Source organism: Miscanthus floridulus, chromosome 4 (assembly GCF_019320115.1).
Source record: "Miscanthus floridulus cultivar M001 chromosome 4, ASM1932011v1, whole genome shotgun sequence".
Lineage (NCBI taxonomy): Eukaryota > Viridiplantae > Streptophyta > Magnoliopsida > Poales > Poaceae > Miscanthus > Miscanthus floridulus.
Genome location: NC_089583.1, coordinates 67,499,500 through 67,519,145, shown reverse-complemented (window position 1 = coordinate 67,519,145; position 19,646 = coordinate 67,499,500). Strand labels below are relative to the sequence as shown.

Below are 19,646 nucleotides of genomic sequence, written 5' to 3'. Positions count from 1 at the left end.
GAGAGCATGCAGCAGATCAAGAGTACTCGATGGAGGCCGTACGGTGGGCGCGCAGGAAGTGTCGGCGATGGAGGGTGGGGTCGGGTGCGACGGCGGAGACGGGATGCGGCAGTTGCGGGCCGGGAGAATGGCGCGGCCGGGCGGGGGTAGACGACGGCGGCGCGGCAGAGACGAGCTCAACGACGGCGGATGGCGCGGCCGGGCGGGGCTGAGCGACGGAGGCAAGATCGAAGATGAACAGAATAGACGTTCGATATATATAGGCCGGGACTAAAGGCATTTTTGGGTGGACACCAAAATTGCCGCCCACCCTTTAGTCCCGGTTCTTGGTCTGGGCCGGGACTGAAGGCCTAAAAATTTTGGCAACCCGCCAGCTTAATTGGAAAGGCCTGGGATTTTGATTTTGTTTAATACTAGGTTAATCAAATAATTCCATAGCAACTTCAATACTTTGCAATATTTATTTTAAAAAATACTATTGATTAACTAATTATTTATTGTAAATAGGAAAATTTTGTAACCTAAAGTTTTTAATTTCTTTTATGAATATAGAATATAAATGTTACTAATACTAAGTATTTTGTTAATGTGAAAATATATTTGTAACTTAAAATTAATAAAACTAATATTATTCGATAGGAAATTTATTATCACATTATTGTAACGTCAATTTTTTATTTTGTCTCGGTTTTTGACCAAAATTGACAGGAAATTTTTGTTGAACCTATAAAAATAAATAAAATGTAGTATTTTTTGTTTTACAACTTTTTCAAATGAAAAAATGGCCTATATAAGGATTGTATATATTGATGAGCTTAACAAACTCGGTATTCAAAACTTTTCAATTTGAGACAATCTAGGGTTCCGAAAACTAGTTTGTAGGCGTCGAAATTTAAAAATCACAAATTTGAACCGTCCAAACTTTCTCAAATGGAAAGTTGACCAAAACAACAATTGTAGATCTTTTTGAGTTTAACAAACTTGGTATTCAAAACTTTTCAATTTGAAGTCATTTAGAGTTCATAATACTAGAGTCAAAGTGTTGTTTTTTCATTTGACCAAATTTGACTTGGTCAAACTTGCTCAAATGAGACACTAAATGACCTCAAATAAAAAAACTCTGAATACCAAGTTTGATCATCTCAGCAAGATCTACAATTGTTACATAGCTTATTTTCCCATTTGAGAAATTTTTATCAAACACTAGTTACAACTTCTTGAATCTCATAGACTTTCTAAAACTATGTCACACACTTGTGAAATTTGAACTACATTTTATTCAAGCTTTCTCAAATGAAAAAATGGCCTATATAAGGATTGTCTATATTGATGAGCTTAACAAACTCGGTATTCAAAACTTTTCAATTTGAGACAATCTAGGGTTCTGAAAACTAGTTTGTAGGCATCGAAATTTAAAAATCACAAATTTGAACCATCCAAACTTTCTCAAATGGAAAGTTGACCAAAACAACAATTGTAGATCTTTTTGATTTTAACAAACTTGGTATTCAAAACTTTTCAATTTGAAGTCATTTAGAGTTCATAATACTAGAGTCAAAGTGTTGTTTTTTTATTTGACCAAATTTGACTTGGTCAAACTTGCTCAAATGAGACACTAAATGACCTCAGATGAAAAAACTCTGAATACCAAGTTTGATCATCTCAGCAAGATCTACAATTGTTACATAGCTTATTTTTCCATTTGAGAAATTTTTATCAAACACTAGTCACAACTTCTTGAATCTCATATAGACTTTCTAAAACTATGTCACACAATTGTGAAATTTGAACTACATTTTGTTCAAGATTTCTCAAATGAAAAAATGGCCTATATAAGGATTGTAGATATTGACGAGCTTAACAAACTTGGTATTCAAAACTTTTCAATTCGAGACAATCTAGGGTTCCGAAAACTAGTTTGTAGGCATCGAAATTTAAAAATCACAAATTTGAACCATCCAAACTTTCTCAAATGGAAAGGTGACCAAAACAACAATTGTAGATCTTTTTGAGTTTAACAAACTTGGTCAAACTTGCTCAAATGAGACACTAAATGACCTCAGATGAAAAAACAATTGTGAAGTCATAACATATTACATAATATCCGTCTCTAAAACATAATATATTAAACATGCATCGTTGTATCATGCGGGCACAACAGTGAATTTCTTCTTGACGTATGACCCTTGGTTTTGATCTTGTCGTAACCATGGAGTGTCTTCACCATTTAACATGATGCTTGGATCTTTCTTCACTATGAAGGGTGGAATTCAGACATTTCTTTCGTAATCTTCTGACATGTCTGACTTGTCTTCAATTCCCACTATATTTATTTTCCTAGAAAGAACTATGTGGTGCTTTGGCTCATTGATCATTGAGTTGATGTCTTCGTTTTTTCCTCTCTTTGATTTTGTAGACATGTCTTTCACATAGAACACCTGACTCACATCGGCAGCAAGGACGAATGGTTCGTCTTTGTACCCAATATTGTTGAGGTCCACTGTTGTCATTCCATACTCTTTGTCGACTGTTACCCCTCCTCTGGTCAGCTTCACCCATTGGCACTGGAACAAAGGGACTTTAAAATTAGGTGTGTAGTCTAGTTCCCATATATCTTCTATGCGGCCATAATATGTTTGTATATTCCTATTTGGATCTGTGCCATCTATGCGAACACCACTATTTTGATTGGTGCTCCTTTTATCTTGGGCAACTATGTAAAATGTATTCCCATTTATCTCGTACCCTTGGTACATGAGGATATGCCATGATGGTTGCCTAGCCAATAAATACAGTTGCTCATCAATATTGTCATCAGCCTTGACATTCTTTTCGCAACCAACCACTGAAACTTTTCATGTGCTGACGCCTAATCCAAGCTTCAGTCTTCCCTGGAAACTTGGATCATAAGAACTCCTTATGTATCTCGATGTACGGATGCACCAATGATGAGTTCTGAAGAACTGTGTAGTGTGCTTTATTGAAATAATTGTCTTCCATGCTAATATATGTTTTCTTCCCTAAAGTTCCTTTACCACTGAGTCTCCCCTCGTGTCGTGATTCGGGAACGCCAATCGGGGCAAGGTCAAGAATAAAGTCAACACAGAACTCAATGACCTCCTCTATTCCATAGCCCTAGGCGATGCTTCCTTCAGGCTTAGAACAGACTTTCACATATTTCTTCAAGACTCCCATAAACCTCTCGAAGGGGAACACGTTATGTAAGAACACAGGTCCAAGAATACTAATCTCCTTCACCAAATGAACTAGGAGGTGTGTCATGATATTAAAGAAGGATGGAGGGAACACCAACTCAAAGCTGACAAGACATTGAACCACATCATTCTGTAGAGTAGCTAGTTCCCCTGGATTGATTGTCTTCTGAGAAATTGCATTGAGGAATGCACATAGCTTCATGGTGGCTAGACGTACATGTGGAGGTAGAATTCCTCTTAAAGCAATTGGAAGCAATTGCGTCATAAGCACGTGGCAGTCGTGGGACTTTAAGTTTAGGAATTTCTTATCTGGCACATTTATTATACCCTTTATATTGGAGGAGAATCCTGATGGAACCTTGATGCTACTTAGACATTCGAACATGCTGTCCCTCTCTTCTTTGCTAAGCGTGTAGCTAGCAGGACTTAAGTAATGACGTCCATCATCTGTCTTCTCTGGATGAAGGTTGTCTCGTTCTTTCATGCCCTGCAAGTCCTGGCGTGCTTCAAGTGAATCCTTTGGCTTCCCGTACACACCCATGAATCCTAACAGGTTCACACAAAGATTCTTTGTCAGGTGCGTCACGTCGATTGCGTTACGGACCTCTAGGACTTGCCAATAGGGTAGCTCCCAAAAGATGGACTTCTTCTTCCACATGGGTGCGTGCCCCTTAGCATCTTTAGGAACAAATTCGCTGCCTTGTCCCTTTCCAAATACTACTTTCACATCCTTGACCATTGCGAGTACATCTTCCCCGGTTCAGTTATGAGGCTTCTTCCGGTGGTCTGGCTTACCTTTAAAATGCTTACCTTTCTTTCTTACTTGGTGATTCAAAGGAAGGAATCGACAATGGCCAAGGTACACGACCTTTCGACATCTTTTCAAATATATACTGTCAAGGTCATCAAAACAATGTGTGCATGCATTATATCCTTTGTTTGTCTGACCTGAAAGATTACTTAAAGTAGGCCAATCATTGATTGTTACGAACAACATTGCTCGTAGGTCAAAGTGTTCTTGTTTGTACTCATCCTAGACACGTACACCTGGTTTGTTCCATAAAACTAGAAGTTCTTCAACTAATGGCTTTAGATAGACATCAATGTCGTTGCCAGGTTGCCTTGGACCTTGGATGAGGATCCGCATCATAATGAACTTTCGCTTCATGCATAACCATGGAGGAAGGTTGTAGGTACATAGAGTAACTGGCCAAGTGCTATGACTAGTGCTCTGCTCCCCAAAAGGATTCATACCATCTGTACTTAAGGCGAACCTTAAGTTTCTAGCCTCATTTGCAAACTTTGGAAGTTCCCTGTCTATCGCTCTCCACTGGGACCCATCAGCTGGGTGTCTCAGCTTATTGTCTACCTTACGGTCTTCTTTATGCCACCGCAACAACTTTGCATGGTCTTTATTTCTGAACAAACGTTTTAAGCGTGGTATTATAGGAGCATACCACATAACCTTGGCAGGGATTTTCTTTCTAGGACGTTGTTCACCCTCGACGTCACCAGGATCATCGCGCCTGATCTTATATCGCGATGCTTTACATACCGGGCATTCATCCAAATTCTCGTATTCATTGCCATGGTAGAGGATGCAGTCATTAGGACATGCATGTATCTTCTGGATTTTTAATCCCAATGGGCAGACAACCTTTTTTGCTTCGTACGTAGTGGTGGACAATTCATTTGGCTTCGGAAGCATCTTCTTTATGATGTTCAATAAATTCCCTAAATGCCTTGTCGGATATACCATTCTTTGCCTTCCACTGTAGCAATTCTAGTGTTGTACCCAGCTTTTTTTGCCCCTCTTCGGGCCGTCGGGTATAGCAACTTCCTATGATCCTCAAGCATGCACTCGAACTTAACTTTCTCTTTTTCACTTTCCAATTCTTGTTGTGCATCACGAATGGCATCGCCAAGAGCATCACCGAGATCATCTTCTACCGCTACCTCTTCTTCATCTCCCCCATTGTAGTATCATCAAAGGCACCATACTGAGCAATAATGTCATCAATGTCTAAATCTTCTCCTTCACCTTCTTCCATCATGACCCCGCTTTCTCCATGCTTAGTCCAACATATATAGTTTGACATGAAACCTGACTTAAGCAAATGTGAATGAAGACTCATTAAGCTTGAATATTCCTTTAAATTCTTACATAGGGCACATGGACAGCACATGAAACCATCCCGCTTATTTGCCTCGGCCACACCTAAGAAATAGTGCAAGCCCTCAATAAAGTCTTGGGAGCGGCGATCGGTATTGTACATCCAATGGCGTGACATAATCTGTATTACATGACAAATTATGAAAACCTTGAACATAATTAAGTATTTTATTACACAACATAAATGACACACACACGGTTGATTAATTAACTAAGCCTGGCTACAACGTAAGCTCCCAACTATCACTAAACAAACTAAAACTACAATGCACTTCAGTAACATAATTATTTCATGATCGTACACAACTAAAACAGACAAATCATTCTTCTGTTGAATATCAATAAGCTTCTCCTGCTGGATCACTGACTCATCAGCAGCAGCCGCTACCTCAAGTGCACCCAAATTTTGCACGTATGTAGCATAATCTTCCTCCCAGTACCAACCATCGCATCCATTGCCCTCCCACTGAAATTAAAGCCAAAAAAATATTTAGTCAAAAATATTCAAGAAAAGCAGGTCAATTAGCCATAGTTATAAAATGCGTAAGAAACTCACATCGCGATCCGGGCACTTGTAGAAAACACGACCCTTGTTGGGTCCCTGTCTCTTGACTCGGTACACCATCACAATCTTCTGCTTACACTTGCCGCAGATAATGAGAGGGAGTTCTGGCCTCAGTCATTTCGCAACCGAACGAGAGGCCGAGGATCCGGTACTAGTTGTCATCTACTTTCTATACTTATTTTTGCAAACTAGTGTAAATTTCATATTTTCTAAAATGATATATTTAAATAAAACTAGTACGGATTTCACATGTTTCAATAAATAACCATCCGTACTAGTTGACCTTGCTTACGTGATCATCTCGGCCAGCATTTCTCCACCGGACGGCACCGTACTTGGCCTAAGGAAGAGCTCCGATTCTACGAGAAAGGGAACACGGTCTTCCACGACCGTTGCTGCTCTCCCTCGTAGAATCAAAGTTCCTCCTTGACGCCCATTACCGCTCGGCAGAGAATATGTTGACCAAGCTGAACACGGTCCGCAAGTTCAACTAGTACGGATTTTCTATAATTTTCTAACTATTTACTAAGTTTTTCATTTCATGGAAAATTTAATTCTAAAAAAAGGCATGATTTCTAAGTAGTTCATTTCATGGAAAAAATAATTCTAAGTGACCTGTTCGATATCGGCGAGCTCATGGACGTTTAGGTTGCCGAGGATAGTAACATTTGTAGATGACATTTATAGGTTTGAAGTTATCAAATATCCATCAAATTATAGCTCAAAAACATGTTTCAATAAATAACCATCCGTACTAGTTGACCTTGCTTACGTGATCAACTCGGCGAGCATTTCTCCACCAGACGGCACCGTACTTGGCCAAGAAAGAGCTCCGATTCTATGAGAAAGGGAACACGGTCTTCCACGACCGTTGCCCGCTCTCCCTCGTAGAATCAAAGCTCCTCCTTGACGTACGTTACCGCTCGATAGAGAACATGCTCGCCGACCTGAACACGGTCCGCAAGTTCAACTAGTACAGATTTTCTACAATTTTCTAACTATTTTCTAAGTTTTTCATTTCATGGAAAATTTAATTCTAAAAAATAAAAGGCATGATTTCTAAGTATTTCATTTCATGGAAAAAATAATTCTAAGTGACCTGCTCGATATCGGCGAGCTCGTGGGCGTTTAGGTTGCCGATGATAGTAACATTTGTAGATGACATTTGTAGGTCTGAAGTTATCAAATATCCATCAAATTATAGCTCAAAAACATGTTTCAATAAATAACCATCCGTACTAGTTGACCTTGCTTACGTGATCATCTCGGCGAGCATTTCTCCACCGGACGGCACCGTACTTGGCCAAGGAAGAGCTCCGATTCTACGAGAAAGGGAACACGGTCTTCCACGACCGTTGCCGCTCTCCCTCGTAGAATCAAAGCTCCTCCTTGACGTCCATTACCGCTCGGCAGAGAACATGCTCGCCGAGATGAACACGGTCCACAAGTTCAACTAGTACGGATTTTCTACAATTTTCTAACTATTTTCTAAGTTTTTCATTTCATGGAAAATTTAATTCTAAGATCACGTAAGCCACCGGGGATGAGGATGGCGCGTGCTCCAGCGAGGACGAGCGAGGCGTGATTTTGATGAACTAATTTAACTTTTGTTTATCCAAACATATATGCAAATCATCATGTGATTTTGAGCTAAAAATGACATATAAAATCATAATAAAGTCCAACATATAAAGTTACACATGCATCTACATCGCAAAATGAGATAAGCTACTGATAAAACATAAGAGGATTAAGTTTGTTACCTCCAAAATCGAAGAGCAACACCAATGGAGGGGGAGAGAGCAAGAACAACAGCAAGCTGAAGAACAGAGGCAGTGAGTTTGAATGGAATGGCTCGGGCTCGGGGAGGAAGAAATGAGCTGAATTATAGGCCGGGATGATTAGTCCCGGTTAGGGGTCCAAACCGGGACTAAAGATTAATCTTTATTTCCGGAGCATCACCCAAACCGGGACTAAAAGCTTTAGTCCCAGTTGGTAATACCAACCGGGAGTAAAGATCCCTGGCCTGCGGACGACCGTTGGGCGGGGACCTTTAGTCCCGGTTGGTATTACCAACCAGGACTAAAGGGTCCTTTAGTCCCGGGGGCAAAAAATGCTGAGGCTAATATCAAATTGGGACATCGTTCTAAAGTCTGTTCTCTAGTAGTGTTAGGTGAAGTGATCCACATGAACATTGCTCCAATAGGCATTCTAAGTGTAGCTAAGGTATTTTAGTGATCAACATCAACGACATGCACCCAATCACACATGATCATAAGCATACACACAGGGAAAACGTAAAATAACAAGTCATGTTTCACATGTTCTCATTCACCTAATAAAACAATCCGAGAAAGATTATAATTAACTTATCATTTCATGTGACTTCTTGATTCCAAACTTCACGAAACTTTTCCAATCATCCATGTGGGTGGAAAATTGATGTGAGGCACATAAAAGAAGCACCCTCAACATTACTTAGGTGTATATCTGAAAAGGGCCAATATGCAAGCAAAGGTGTGTTGCCCAAGTTTACGTTGGAGCTCACTCTTGTAGATTTGATCTTGACACATTCATCACCACTTAACATGTTATGTTTGAGCTCAAACCCATTGCTTAACGGGTGACAAGCACCTAGGGTGTTATAGAGACCACTGCCCCTCTCCCTTCTTCTCCATCTAGATCTCGTAGTTCATGTTCTAGGGTATGTTCATCATGTTCCAGTCAAGTTGTACCTGCTAGATCTATGCGTATTTGACCCTATAGTTTTAACAGTTCTTGGCATTATATAGATAAGCGAAAATTTACGAACAATTATTTAATGGGATGAGTTTTACGTGCCACTCTAATAACGCCAGTTGGACCTCTAAAGGAGAATTGGCCTATATGAAGCATTGCCCACGCGGAAAAACTCTGGCGCCTAGGCGCGTAGTACGTTAGCGTCAGACAAATCGTGTGTGTCCCATCAGAGAGATCGATTTTCAATGATCTTTTCTATGCCGTGACGGCCGTGCTGGAGAAGCTGGAGGGTGTACATCCAACTCAAAAATGACAGGAATCTCGAACATGCATGCATGGAATTGGATGGTTGTGAAGGGTTAGTTTGTTACCTCGCTAGGTTTTTCATAGGCTACGTACACTGAGCCTAGGTCTTGTTTAGATCACCTCCAAATTCTAAGTTTTTTTACTCCCTCTGCGTCACATCAATTTTTAGACGTATGCATGGAGCATTAAATGTAGGTAAAAAAAATAACTAATTGTACAGTTTGGTTGTAAATCACGAGACGAATCTTTTGAGCCTAGTTAATCCATGATCGGACAAAGTTTATCAAATACAAACGAAACGTGTTACAGTGTCTAGATTGCAAAAATTTGCAATCTAAACAAGGCCCTATCTCAACTGCATACAGTAAATATATATAATAGTACTTTTTATTCGTGTATTTTAATCGTCCAGGTCTATAGGCTCTGTTGAGCAACTGTTTGTGCATGTGGGGCTCAAATTAGCTGTATGTATCTTATCCACGAGTGGTTGGAAGCGATGGCGTGTACTATTGTATTGCAGTTTTTTTTAATAAAAAAATGAACTGCAATACTCGTTGTGATCCCCCTCATCGATCGAGGCCATCATGCTCATTGTAAGACAGATCTAAATAAACTAATTAAAGCATTGCGCACACATGCAGCTGCGCCGGGCCTGTTTGGATTGTTCCCTCGGTTTTACCAGTTTGCGGCGAGCCAAAAGTTTTGGTCACCAGAGATTTGGCAGAGGTTGCGGCCGCTGATCGAAGCTGAAGCAAACTGATCGAAGTGAACAGTGCCCGTGTGACCGGCCAGCCAGCCGCTACAGCCGAACAGGCTTTTGAATGGTCTGCAGACTCCAGGCAAGTGGATCGATATTGGCTCTGCCCGCCGGTCGCCGGAGAAACTTGCCTACGGAGTACGGAGTAGCTAGTTGCCTGCAAATGCAATGCATACCCCCGGGCAGGCCGCAGGCAACTGGTTGCCGGGACCCTCAATTTGTTTGTTTTTTTCAAAGAAGAAAAGACGGACACAGCCTTGTGGCTTTGTTTAGTTTCAAAAAGTTTTTTCAAAAAATGCTACAGTAGCCATTACATCGAATCTTGTGATACGTGCATGAAGCATTAAATATAGATAAAATAACTAATTGCACAGTTTAGTTGAAAATCACGAGACGATCATTTTGAGCCTAATTAGTCCATAATTGAATACTAATTATCAAATAAAAATAAAATGCTATAGTAGCCAAATTCTCAAATTTCATTCAACTAAACACACTTTGCATTGCATGCAGTACCGGCCAGTACTAGTGATGATTGAGCGAGCTTTAATGAATTCGATTGACCATTGAGGGCTCCTGTCTAAAAACCAGGCTGAATTGGCGTCCGTAGGTCCGGCCCCGCCCCAGGTTTTGGGTTGACGAGTTTGTCTAATCGTGTGGTCGGCGCCGCTCGATGAAGCGTTGGACTACGTACATACTACTGGCTCGGGCCGGTCTCTTTCTTTTCGAACGTGTCCGTTGCTCGCTGGGCTGGTCAGGGACAGGACTTAGGTGATATGGATTGACGCAGACCTCTGGTACGGCCACACAGGCACATATTTGTCCGTTCCCGGCTCCGGCGACCTAGCCACACGTACGGCATTCATAATTCGTTCCTAGTCAACCTGTAAAAGTGCGCGTCAAATCTTCTACCGTCTAAATTTACTCCAACAGTAACCACCATAGTTAATGGTAAATTAATTGTATATCTAAACACTACAAAGGCCCTGTTCGTTTCTCTTATAATCCGTATTTTTCAGCTTCTTTTTTTACCTGGAACAATGTTTTTCTCCTACAACAAATCAATCGAACAGTGTTTTGGCTTGTTCGCCCTCCATCCCACTCCTCCCCTCCGACCCCAGGTTGCAGCATGGTCGGCCTCTTCGACGACGTCCGCCCTCCTCCATCCCGCTCCTCCCCTCCACCACCAGTATGCAGCACTGCCAGCCTCTACCACAACATCCCAACCCTTATCCATCAATGGAAGCCGCTGCCCGCTCCTCCTGGAGGGGAGCGGTGTGGGGGGTATAGCCCCAGGTACTCACGGTAAGGGATATGGGCCGCACGGTCAGGGACGGTCCAGCCCACAAGATTCAAGACTTGCGGTGCACGGTACTGCTCGGCGTACACCGCAAGGTATCTAGAAGATCTGATCGGATACTATAGATATTGTAATCCTACCATATAACTGACTATGATACTTTCCTTGTAACACTGCCCCTCCAGAGTATATAAAGAGGGGCAAGGGTACCCTAGTTGGCATCCCTCATCTCACATCTCATCTCGTATTCTAGCAATACAAACCAATAGAGCACAGAACGTGGGGTTTTACGTCATCTTGATGGCCTGAACTTGTATAAATCTTGTGTCTTGTGTCTCTGTTATCATCTAGTTTCTGATCACGCGCACCTCTACCAAACAATCTACTATCATGGGCATACCCCTCGATGGACTGTCGAACATCTTTTGTCGACAGTTAGCGTGCTAGGTAGGGACGTGCATGCTGATCCCCTGGCGAACTAGATGGACCTTAGGATCAACATGAAGTTCTCGGCGGGTATGGCATAGTATTTGTCCATTCCCGGCTTCGACGACCCAGCCACACGACATTCATTCATTCCTAGTCTACCTGTAAAAGTGCGCGTCGAATCCAAGTAATGGCATGTTTGTTTCAGCTGGATTGGCTTATAAGCCATGGCTGAAAGTACTTGTCGGTGCAGAAAGTGACCAACTAGTGAATATTTATAGTTTTGCTGTATGTTGTGATCGGAGATGGCCTAGCACTCAATGACACACGATTTATACTGGTTCGGACAACGTGCCCTACGTCCAGTCAGGGGACGGTCGGTGACTTTATTCCTGAGCCTAGGTGCTCGAAGTTTGTAGTGGGGTTACAAATGAGAAGGAGAAATATGGGGTGTTCAAGAGGTCCGGTTGGCTTCGGTCAGAAGGGCCGAGAGTGATAGGAACTTCGCTATGAGCTAAGTGTTCAAGTGGGTGCTTGAGGTCCAAACCTGGCAGTTCTGTGGTTATGAGCTATCAATCTAAGGAACTCTGATCAATTGGGATCGGTCTCCCTTTGTTGGAGGAAGCGCACCCCCTTTTATAGATGAAGGGGATGGCTTTATAAGTGAGAGGGAAAGGGTGCCCACGCCTACCAAGCCTTATTGCCCACGCCTACCAAGCCTTGTTGCCCACACCGATGGGTACAAGATAGTGGTAGGCGCCTACAACACTGTTGCTATCACTGTAGAATGTTAGATGCACATAGGAGGTCGTGCTGCCTTTTTTAGGGATGGTGGACGTCGGTACCTGCAAATACTATTTGATGCCTAGAGTCATGTGAGGAGTCTTGCTATGTTCACCCGGTACGGTAAATCCTGGTGCCCATACCGCTATCGATGTCTAGAGACACACGGGGGGGCTTACCGTATGGGAGTTTTAGCGGCCCCTACAATACTGTAGAGGAAGATGTCGGTGCCTACAATACTGTTTGTGTTAGGGTGGCTACAGAGTACTAGTTTTGTGTAAAGTATGGTCCCTGGTATAGTGGTTTTGACTTGTGAGCATAGCCTTGCCTTGCCTTTCTCCGCACGTGTTCTGATTCCTACCGAACGGGCGTCCTTAGTCGGATGGCTCCAGTTGGCTCTGAGTGCGCCTGTCGGTGTTTTGGGTCCGCCGGATCCTCAACCAACCAGTGAAAGTGTACTGCATGCCCCCAATCCTAGACTGTGATGCAAAGAGACACAAGGTTTATACTGGTTCAGGCAATAGGTGCCCTACGTCCAGTCTGAAAGAGCGATCTTGTATTCCTTGCACCGAGGTGCTTGTAGTAGGGGTTTACAAGCTAGGCGAGAGAGGGAGCTAGTCCTAGGTCTCTGTGTGTAGTGGCGTGGGTTGCTTGTGCGTGTGCGTGTTTTCTAGAAGCGGCCCCGGTCACTCCCTTTTATAGTCGAAGGGAGGCACGGGGGCAGTACATGGATTTGCTACGTGATGTTTTGTAAGCAGAGGCGGCATGTCTGAGCCTTGTAGCTCGTCACTATGGCGGCATGGTCGGTGGAGCGGCCTTGTCCTCGGTGCACTAGAGCGACACGCCGGTCACGCCAGATCCTGTGCGACGTGGGAGCTCTTGTGACTTGGCGTAGGGTATGGTGCGTATTGTAGGCGATGTGCCGGTCGCTGTATGTTGACAATGTAGAGAGCCGAGGCCCAGTCGGTGCCAAGGCTGAACCAATGTGGGGGCTCGGTGGGCGCGAGTCCCAAGGCTATAGGGACCCCAAAGAGAATAGCCAAGGCTCGGAGGGAGCAGTTGGTCTTGTACGCTGATTCCGAGGCTACAGGGACTGGACATGACTCTCCATGCCACGCCATCCTTGGAGCAGGGGTTAGGTAGCACAATGCAGCATGGGTGTTAGCCGTGGGCATAGTGCCGAGCACAGCGGCCGGTAACCCCTACCCCGTCCTGTCTCGGACAGCATGGCATCGATGTGACACATGTCTCATCGGCCACTCCGCTGTATCGAGCCGTCGTTCGGCTGTTCTCACCGAAGTGGTTGAACGCGTTAGTTAGTCATGACGTCCTTGTCCGAGGCCTTACGCGTGGGGCCTTGAGCGAGGCGGAGAATCGGTACCTCGTCCGAGGCCTTACGTGCAGGGCCTCGAGCGAGGCAAAGAATCGATACCTCATCCGATGCCTTACGTGCGGGGTCTTGAGCGAGGTGGAGAATCATACCTTGTCTGAGGCCTTACATGTAGGGCCTCGAGCGAGGCGGAGAATCGATACCTCGTCCGAGGCCTTACGTGCGGGGTCTTGAGCAAGGCGAAGAATTGGTACCTCGTTCGAGGACTTACGTGCGGGGTCTCGAGCGAGGCGGAGAATCGGTACCTCGTCTGAGGCCTTACGTGTGGGGCCTCGAGCGAGGCAGAGGATCGGTACCTCGTTTGAGGCCTTACGGGCCATTTTGGGCCAAGTCCACTTTGGGTGAGCCCGGATATTGTTCAAGGTGGGCATGGCGGCCCAGCCGAGCCTCGGATAAGGTGGGGTTTTGCCGGTGGTTGTCTCTTAGGTTCAATTTTTATAGGGTCTAAGTGATTTTTTCAGGTTCTTGCTTAGGGGACCCCTTTTTATGGTACTCGACAGTAGCCCCTGAGCCTCGGGGAGAGTGCGAGCGCTCTCTCGAAGGTTTTGACAAGACTTGGCTCGTGGTAGCTCCTGGCAGGATCGTGTTTCGTACTCAAGGCTTCGGTGGGTGCGCGCGAGCACACCTACCGGGTGTAGCCCCCGAGGCCCTGAAGGAGTGAATTTATTCCTCCAGGGGCTTTTCTCATGTTGAGTGAGGGTTTTATCACGTTTACCGAGCCAACGAGTGCGAGTTTGAGTCGCTGGGCCTCGGCTTGTTTGTAGGAAGAGCCCCTCGAGCCTTTGCGTGGAGCAAGAGGGCGATCAGGAGTTTCCCTGTCTTTTTTGTGCGGCCCTCATGCATCCTTTTTGTTCAGAAGGAGGGGTGGAGTATGCCAGGCTACCCTCGGTGGGCGCGAGCAGTGACACCTCCGGTGAGCTGTTATCGGGTAAGTCTAAGTGGAGGCCGATGCCCCATTCGATAGGGGTCAGCAAGTGGTCTAGAGACGCACTCCAAAAGTACCAGAGGGCTTCTCTAGTGGGTCCCAAGGCCATTCGATTGGCCCCCGGGGCTCGGTGCCTCCCTGCGGTGGGATCCCATTCAGAGACCTCCCTACCCATCTCGGACACGACTTAGGGCATCCCAAGCAATTGGTTGCTTAGGCCTTGGCCATGTACGGGCTCGCCCATAGTCATCCCTGACTCTGTTTGTCCTAGGGCAGCTGTCGAGACCCTCAGGGGCCCAGCCTTCGAACCCCTAGACTGTAACAAGCTCGGTGCCTTTTATCATGTTTTGCCGAGCCCCCAAGTGCGAGTTTGGGTTGCTGGGCCTCGGCGTGTATGCAGGAAGAGCCCCCGAGCCTCTACGCAGAGCAAGAGGGCGATCAGGAGTTTCCCTATCTTTTTTGTGTGGCCCTCACGCATCCTTTTTGTTCGAAAGGAGGGGTGGAGTATGCCAGGCTACCCTTGGTGGGCGCGAGTAGTGACACCTCCGATGAGCTGTTATCGGGTAAGTCCAAGTGGAGGCCCGTGCCCCATTCGATAGGGGTTGGCAAGTGGTCTAGAGACACACTCTAAAAGTACCAGAGGGCTTCTATAGTGGGTCCTAGGGCCATTCGATTGGCCCTGGGGGCTCAGTGCCTCCCTGCGGTGGGATCCCATTCAGAGACCTCCCTACTGGTCTCGGACATGACTTAGGGTATCCTAAGCAATCGCTTGCTTGGGCCTCGGCCATGTATGGGCTCACCCATAGTCATCCCTGACTCTGTTTGTCTTGGGGCAGTTGTCGAGACCCTCGAGGGCCTAGCCTTCGAACCCCTGGACCATAACGGGCTCGGTGCCCAGTTCCTTAATCTGAAAGGAATCAGGTGGGGGATATTCCCCTCCCATCGGCTGACAATGGCGGGTGCGCCTTTTGAGGTGGTTCCTCAGGGGAGACAGAATAGTGCCTACCATCACTATGGTCGGAGGTGACGTGACGTCTACGGCTGGGACATTATTGTGCGCGCGATTAATAAGGAAGAGGTGGACGCGTGGGCGGTTTAGTCGGATCTAGATTAACTATGCTAGATTTGTGGGAAACTTCCCCTGTTTAATCACCTGTCCGTTTCGCCCCCTTCCCTCCCTCATAAATACATGACGAGCCTCGCCCCACCCCTCCTTACCTTGCATGCTTGCATTCGCTCTTTCTGCCCTCAAGCGGTTGCTAAGAACAGAGAGCACTAGGGAGAAGAAGGGAGAAAGGGGGAGGAAAGGAGAGAGAGAGAGAGAGGGATAGAGAGAGCTCACCTTACCGCCGTAGCCACGTTCTCCACCACACCTATGGCCGGCGGCACTATTATCGTCCAGGCGGATCCTTAGGGTCCGTCCGACGTGTCTGCGGCGATGTTGCAGTCGCTCGTCGATGATGGCCTCCTCCACCCGGTTACCGACCCCAACAGACCGAAGTGGATTGCTCTGGGGGGTGAGCCAGAGCCAAGGCCACGCAATGGCTACAACGTGAGCTTCGTGGCCTTCCACGAGCGTGGTCTCGGCCTACCGGTAGACCGGTTCATGCGGGCGCTCCCGCATTACTACGGCGTGGAGCTCCACAACTTCAACCCCAACTCCATCGCGCAGGTGGCCATCTTTGTCACTGTCTATGAGGGGTACCGAGGCATCGCGCCCACTAGGAGCTGTGGCTTCACTTCTTTCGGGCGGGGCTCAACACCAAGCCAATAGGCATGCCGGGTATGCGGAAGGCATTGAGGGCCGGCGGCTACACTCTCCAAGTGCGCCAAGATAGGCAGCCCTCCCACATCCTGGCCTAGCTCACGTCGTCCAACCGCCGCTGGTACAACAGCTGGTTCTACCTCCGCAATGACAATGGCGGGCTTCCCCCCCATACCGGGTGGGTTGTGGAGAGCCAGCTAGAGAGGTGGAGGTATGGCGTCCTGGTGGTCGATCAGCCAAAGCTGCAGCCACTCCTAAAGGCGCTGGAGAGTCTACGTAGCTGCGGCCTTACGACGGCCGTGGTTGTGGTGGCGTTCCACCACTAGAGGGTGCTGCCGCTGATGGCTCAGCGGCAACACCTGTTCGAGATGACACTGGCTGAGCCAATCGATGGCATCCGGTTGTCCACCATCACCCTTTCTGACGAGGAGGTTCTGCATCGGGTGAGGGAGATGGTGGAGGGGCGGCAGAGGAGCAACGAGCTAGCCCCGTTCCTGATGCGGCTATCACGGGGGTACATCTCTCTAGTAAGTCACGTGCCGCTGTGGCCCCCCGAGGCCTCCTTGCTTCTTACATTTTCCTGTTCCCTTATCTACATTTGTTGTTCCTGTAGGGGATGAGGGATGTGCGAGCCTCCCCGCCACCTATTCCTGAGGACGTAGAGCAGCGGGTGGTGAATAGGGTGCATGCCGAGGCGTACAAGGAGCGGAAGGACGCCGAGGAGGCAAGGCGCAATAGGAAGAACCTTGAGCGCGATGAGCTAGAGAAACGTCACTGGCAGTAGAGGCATGGCGGTCTCCCGGTGGAGCCGTCTCCATCACCATCGTCGATGAATTCCTCGAGTGATGACAATGAGAGCGAGGCGGGGCAGGGTACCCTGGACCATCTCCCTAATGTTAGGGGGATGGTGCTCGGGGCATCGGCGAGCGGCCCGGCGCTTCCAGGAGGAGAGGATGCCTCGAGGCTGGCGATCGCCCGCCCTGGGGCTAAGGCCGACATGCCCTAGGCATGGGCATTAGGGAAGCGCGCCATCAGCCCAGTGGGCTTGATGGTGGAGGTGGAGCAGGCGATGGAGGAGGCGACCCAACAGCCTCCGTAGAGGGTCGAGGGGGCGCTGGGGTCTAGCGAGGGCCAACCGGCGCCAACGAACATGGGGGCCGTGCCACCACCGCCACCACCACCACCGCCATTGCAGAGGATGAGGGGCATAGTGCAGAAGCTATTGTGTCCCCGTTCGAGGTAAGTGTTTTGACAGTAGAGTTTGCAACATCTCCCACTCATTCTTTGGTCGCATGCTAACTTTGTGGGTGCTTTGCCTTCAGCCAGAAGCGTCAGGCAGAGGTGCCCGCCTTGGCACCACGTAAGGTGCTCAAGGTGAGCACCAGCTCCACCACCCAATGGGTGGTGGAGGCACAGGCCGCCATATAGCGTGGCGCGGCATCGGTTAGGGCCAACCCGAAGGAGCTAGTTGCCCAAGGAGAGGCTACTGAGGCGGCCACGAAGCAGGTGGGGGAGGGGGTGCCTATGCCCTGCGAGGCTGAGGCCCTCGAGCTAGTTGAAGTCGAGGCGCCTTCAATCGCTAAGGCCATTGAGGGCGAGGCCGAGGCCTCTAGGACCTCCGAGGCTGAGGTGGTGGACGCTGGGGCTCCTCGGACCACCAAGGCCAAGGTGGCAGAGGCCGGAGCTCTTGGGACCATCGAGGCTGAGGTGGTGGAGGCTGGCTTGGGCACGGTGGAGCTGGCGGCCCAAGATGCGAAGACGGAGGCAGGGCAAGCTTCGATACCGCCCTTGGTCCAAGACCTGCCGTCGTCGCAGGAGAGCACCCGAGAGGTGGAGGTTCATTCGATCTCCTCTAGCAATACTTCCTGGGGGAAGGTGGTGGTGGACACCAAGGCGGCCAGCATCACAGAGCAGCCAGCTCCAACTTCTAGCGAGGGAAGCTCAGCCCTCGTGCGGGTACAACCCGAGCCCTGTGGGTGGGATCACCCACGTGCCTTGTGGCAGAGCCGGAATGACCCTAAGGGGGAGCCTCTGTTCGCCCTTGAGGACGCGGCCAAGGGGGGCACTAGGGCTCCTTCGAGCAATTCCACCAGCTGGCGGAGTGGTCGCTGCGGACAGCGCTGTCTGTCATGGCTGATGATCTGCCCGGTGTTGCCCAGGTGCGTGCTTTCTTTCCTTGTGATGTGTCGTCTTTTTCTCGAGTTTTCTCACAGTGCTTGATGTTTGTTCTGCCTATCTAGGAGCTTGAGGCCTGGTCCCTCGGGAAGTCGATGTTCCTCCAGCAGGAGAGGGACATCTAGGACCAGCTTCGGCGGTAGAAGGACTTGCTCGCTCATGCCAACGAGCTTCTATTGGCGCGGAGCACAGAGGTGGAGGACCTCCGCCTTCGCTGTGCTAATACGAAGGCCGAGGCGGCCACGGCTTGGGAGTAGGCCGACCCTTTGGCGGCGTGGATTAAGGAGCTAAAGGAGGAGTTGACTCGGGTGGCCGACGAGTGGGATGCCTTCCAGTCCCGGGCCGAACAAGCAGAGATCTCTGCCAAGGCCGTCGCCGGACAGCTGGGAGCGGAGCAAGGCGCGCACCTACTGATGAAAGGTGCCCTGGCAGAGGCCCTCAAGCTAGCCGAGGCCTCCCGGGTCAAGGCCTTGGCCTGGAAGGAAAAGGCCAAGGGTGAGTCCTGTTGAACCGTGCCCCTTGTTTTATTTGTTTTTCTTGCGCTCGACTCCTAACTCCCCGATGTGACGTAGAGCTAGAGAGGGAGGCTTCTAGGGCGACCGAGGCCTCTTGGGTTGAGGTCAAAAACTAGAGGGAGAAAGCCAAGGGTGAGTCCCATAGGCTTGCACCCCTGTTCAGCTTATTTTGTTTTATGCTTAACCCCATCCCGTTTGTCTTGGCACAGGGTTGGAGAAGGAGGTCACCCGGGTAGCCGAGGCCTCCGTCGCAGTGCAGGCAGTGCTCGATGCTAAGATCCGAGAGCACAACACGCTACAGAGCACCACCCATACCACCTACGAGGCCCTAGAGGTTGAAGGGGTTGAGTCAGGCAGCTCCCTCGATAGCCGCTTGATCGCGTTGAGCGTCTGAGTCTGTGAATGGCTTTGAGGGGCGCTGCATATGGGCATCAAGCGCGCCTTGGCCGTTGTCTCCTCGCACTATGCCGGCGTCGACCTCGAGGCCATTAGTGATGATTATGTCATGGCTGAGGATGACGAGAAGGCCAAGGAGGAGGTCATGAAGCTAGTGGAGGCGGCTGAGGCCCCTAGCACGGCACTGGCCAGTCTGTTTGAAGAGGAGGTGGTTCC

At 48.1% G+C, this 19,646-nt stretch overlaps 1 protein-coding gene across 1 annotated transcript; it reads left to right on the top strand.

The window, feature by feature from the left end:
* Positions 1 to 17,868: 17,868 nt before the first annotated feature.
* On the top strand, positions 17,869 to 19,428 carry LOC136548597 (uncharacterized). Its single transcript, XM_066540065.1, has 3 exons — positions 17,869 to 18,300; positions 18,804 to 19,014; positions 19,244 to 19,428. Exons 1-3 carry the CDS (start codon positions 17,869 to 17,871, stop codon positions 19,426 to 19,428), a joined length of 828 nt encoding a protein of 275 aa, XP_066396162.1.
* Positions 19,429 to 19,646: the final 218 nt, after the last annotated feature.

Coding starts and splice junctions, on each gene's coding strand:
- LOC136548597 (XM_066540065.1), top strand. CDS start 17,869: ATGCCCTGCGAGGCTGAGGCCCTCGAGCTAGTTGAAGTCGAGGCGCCT. Junction 18,301..18,803: donor GAAGCTCAGCCCTCGTGCGG/GTACAACCCGAG, acceptor GCGTGGATTAAG/GAGCTAAAGGAGGAGTTGAC. Junction 19,015..19,243: donor CTGGAAGGAAAAGGCCAAGG/GTGAGTCCTGTT, acceptor GTCTTGGCACAG/GGTTGGAGAAGGAGGTCACC.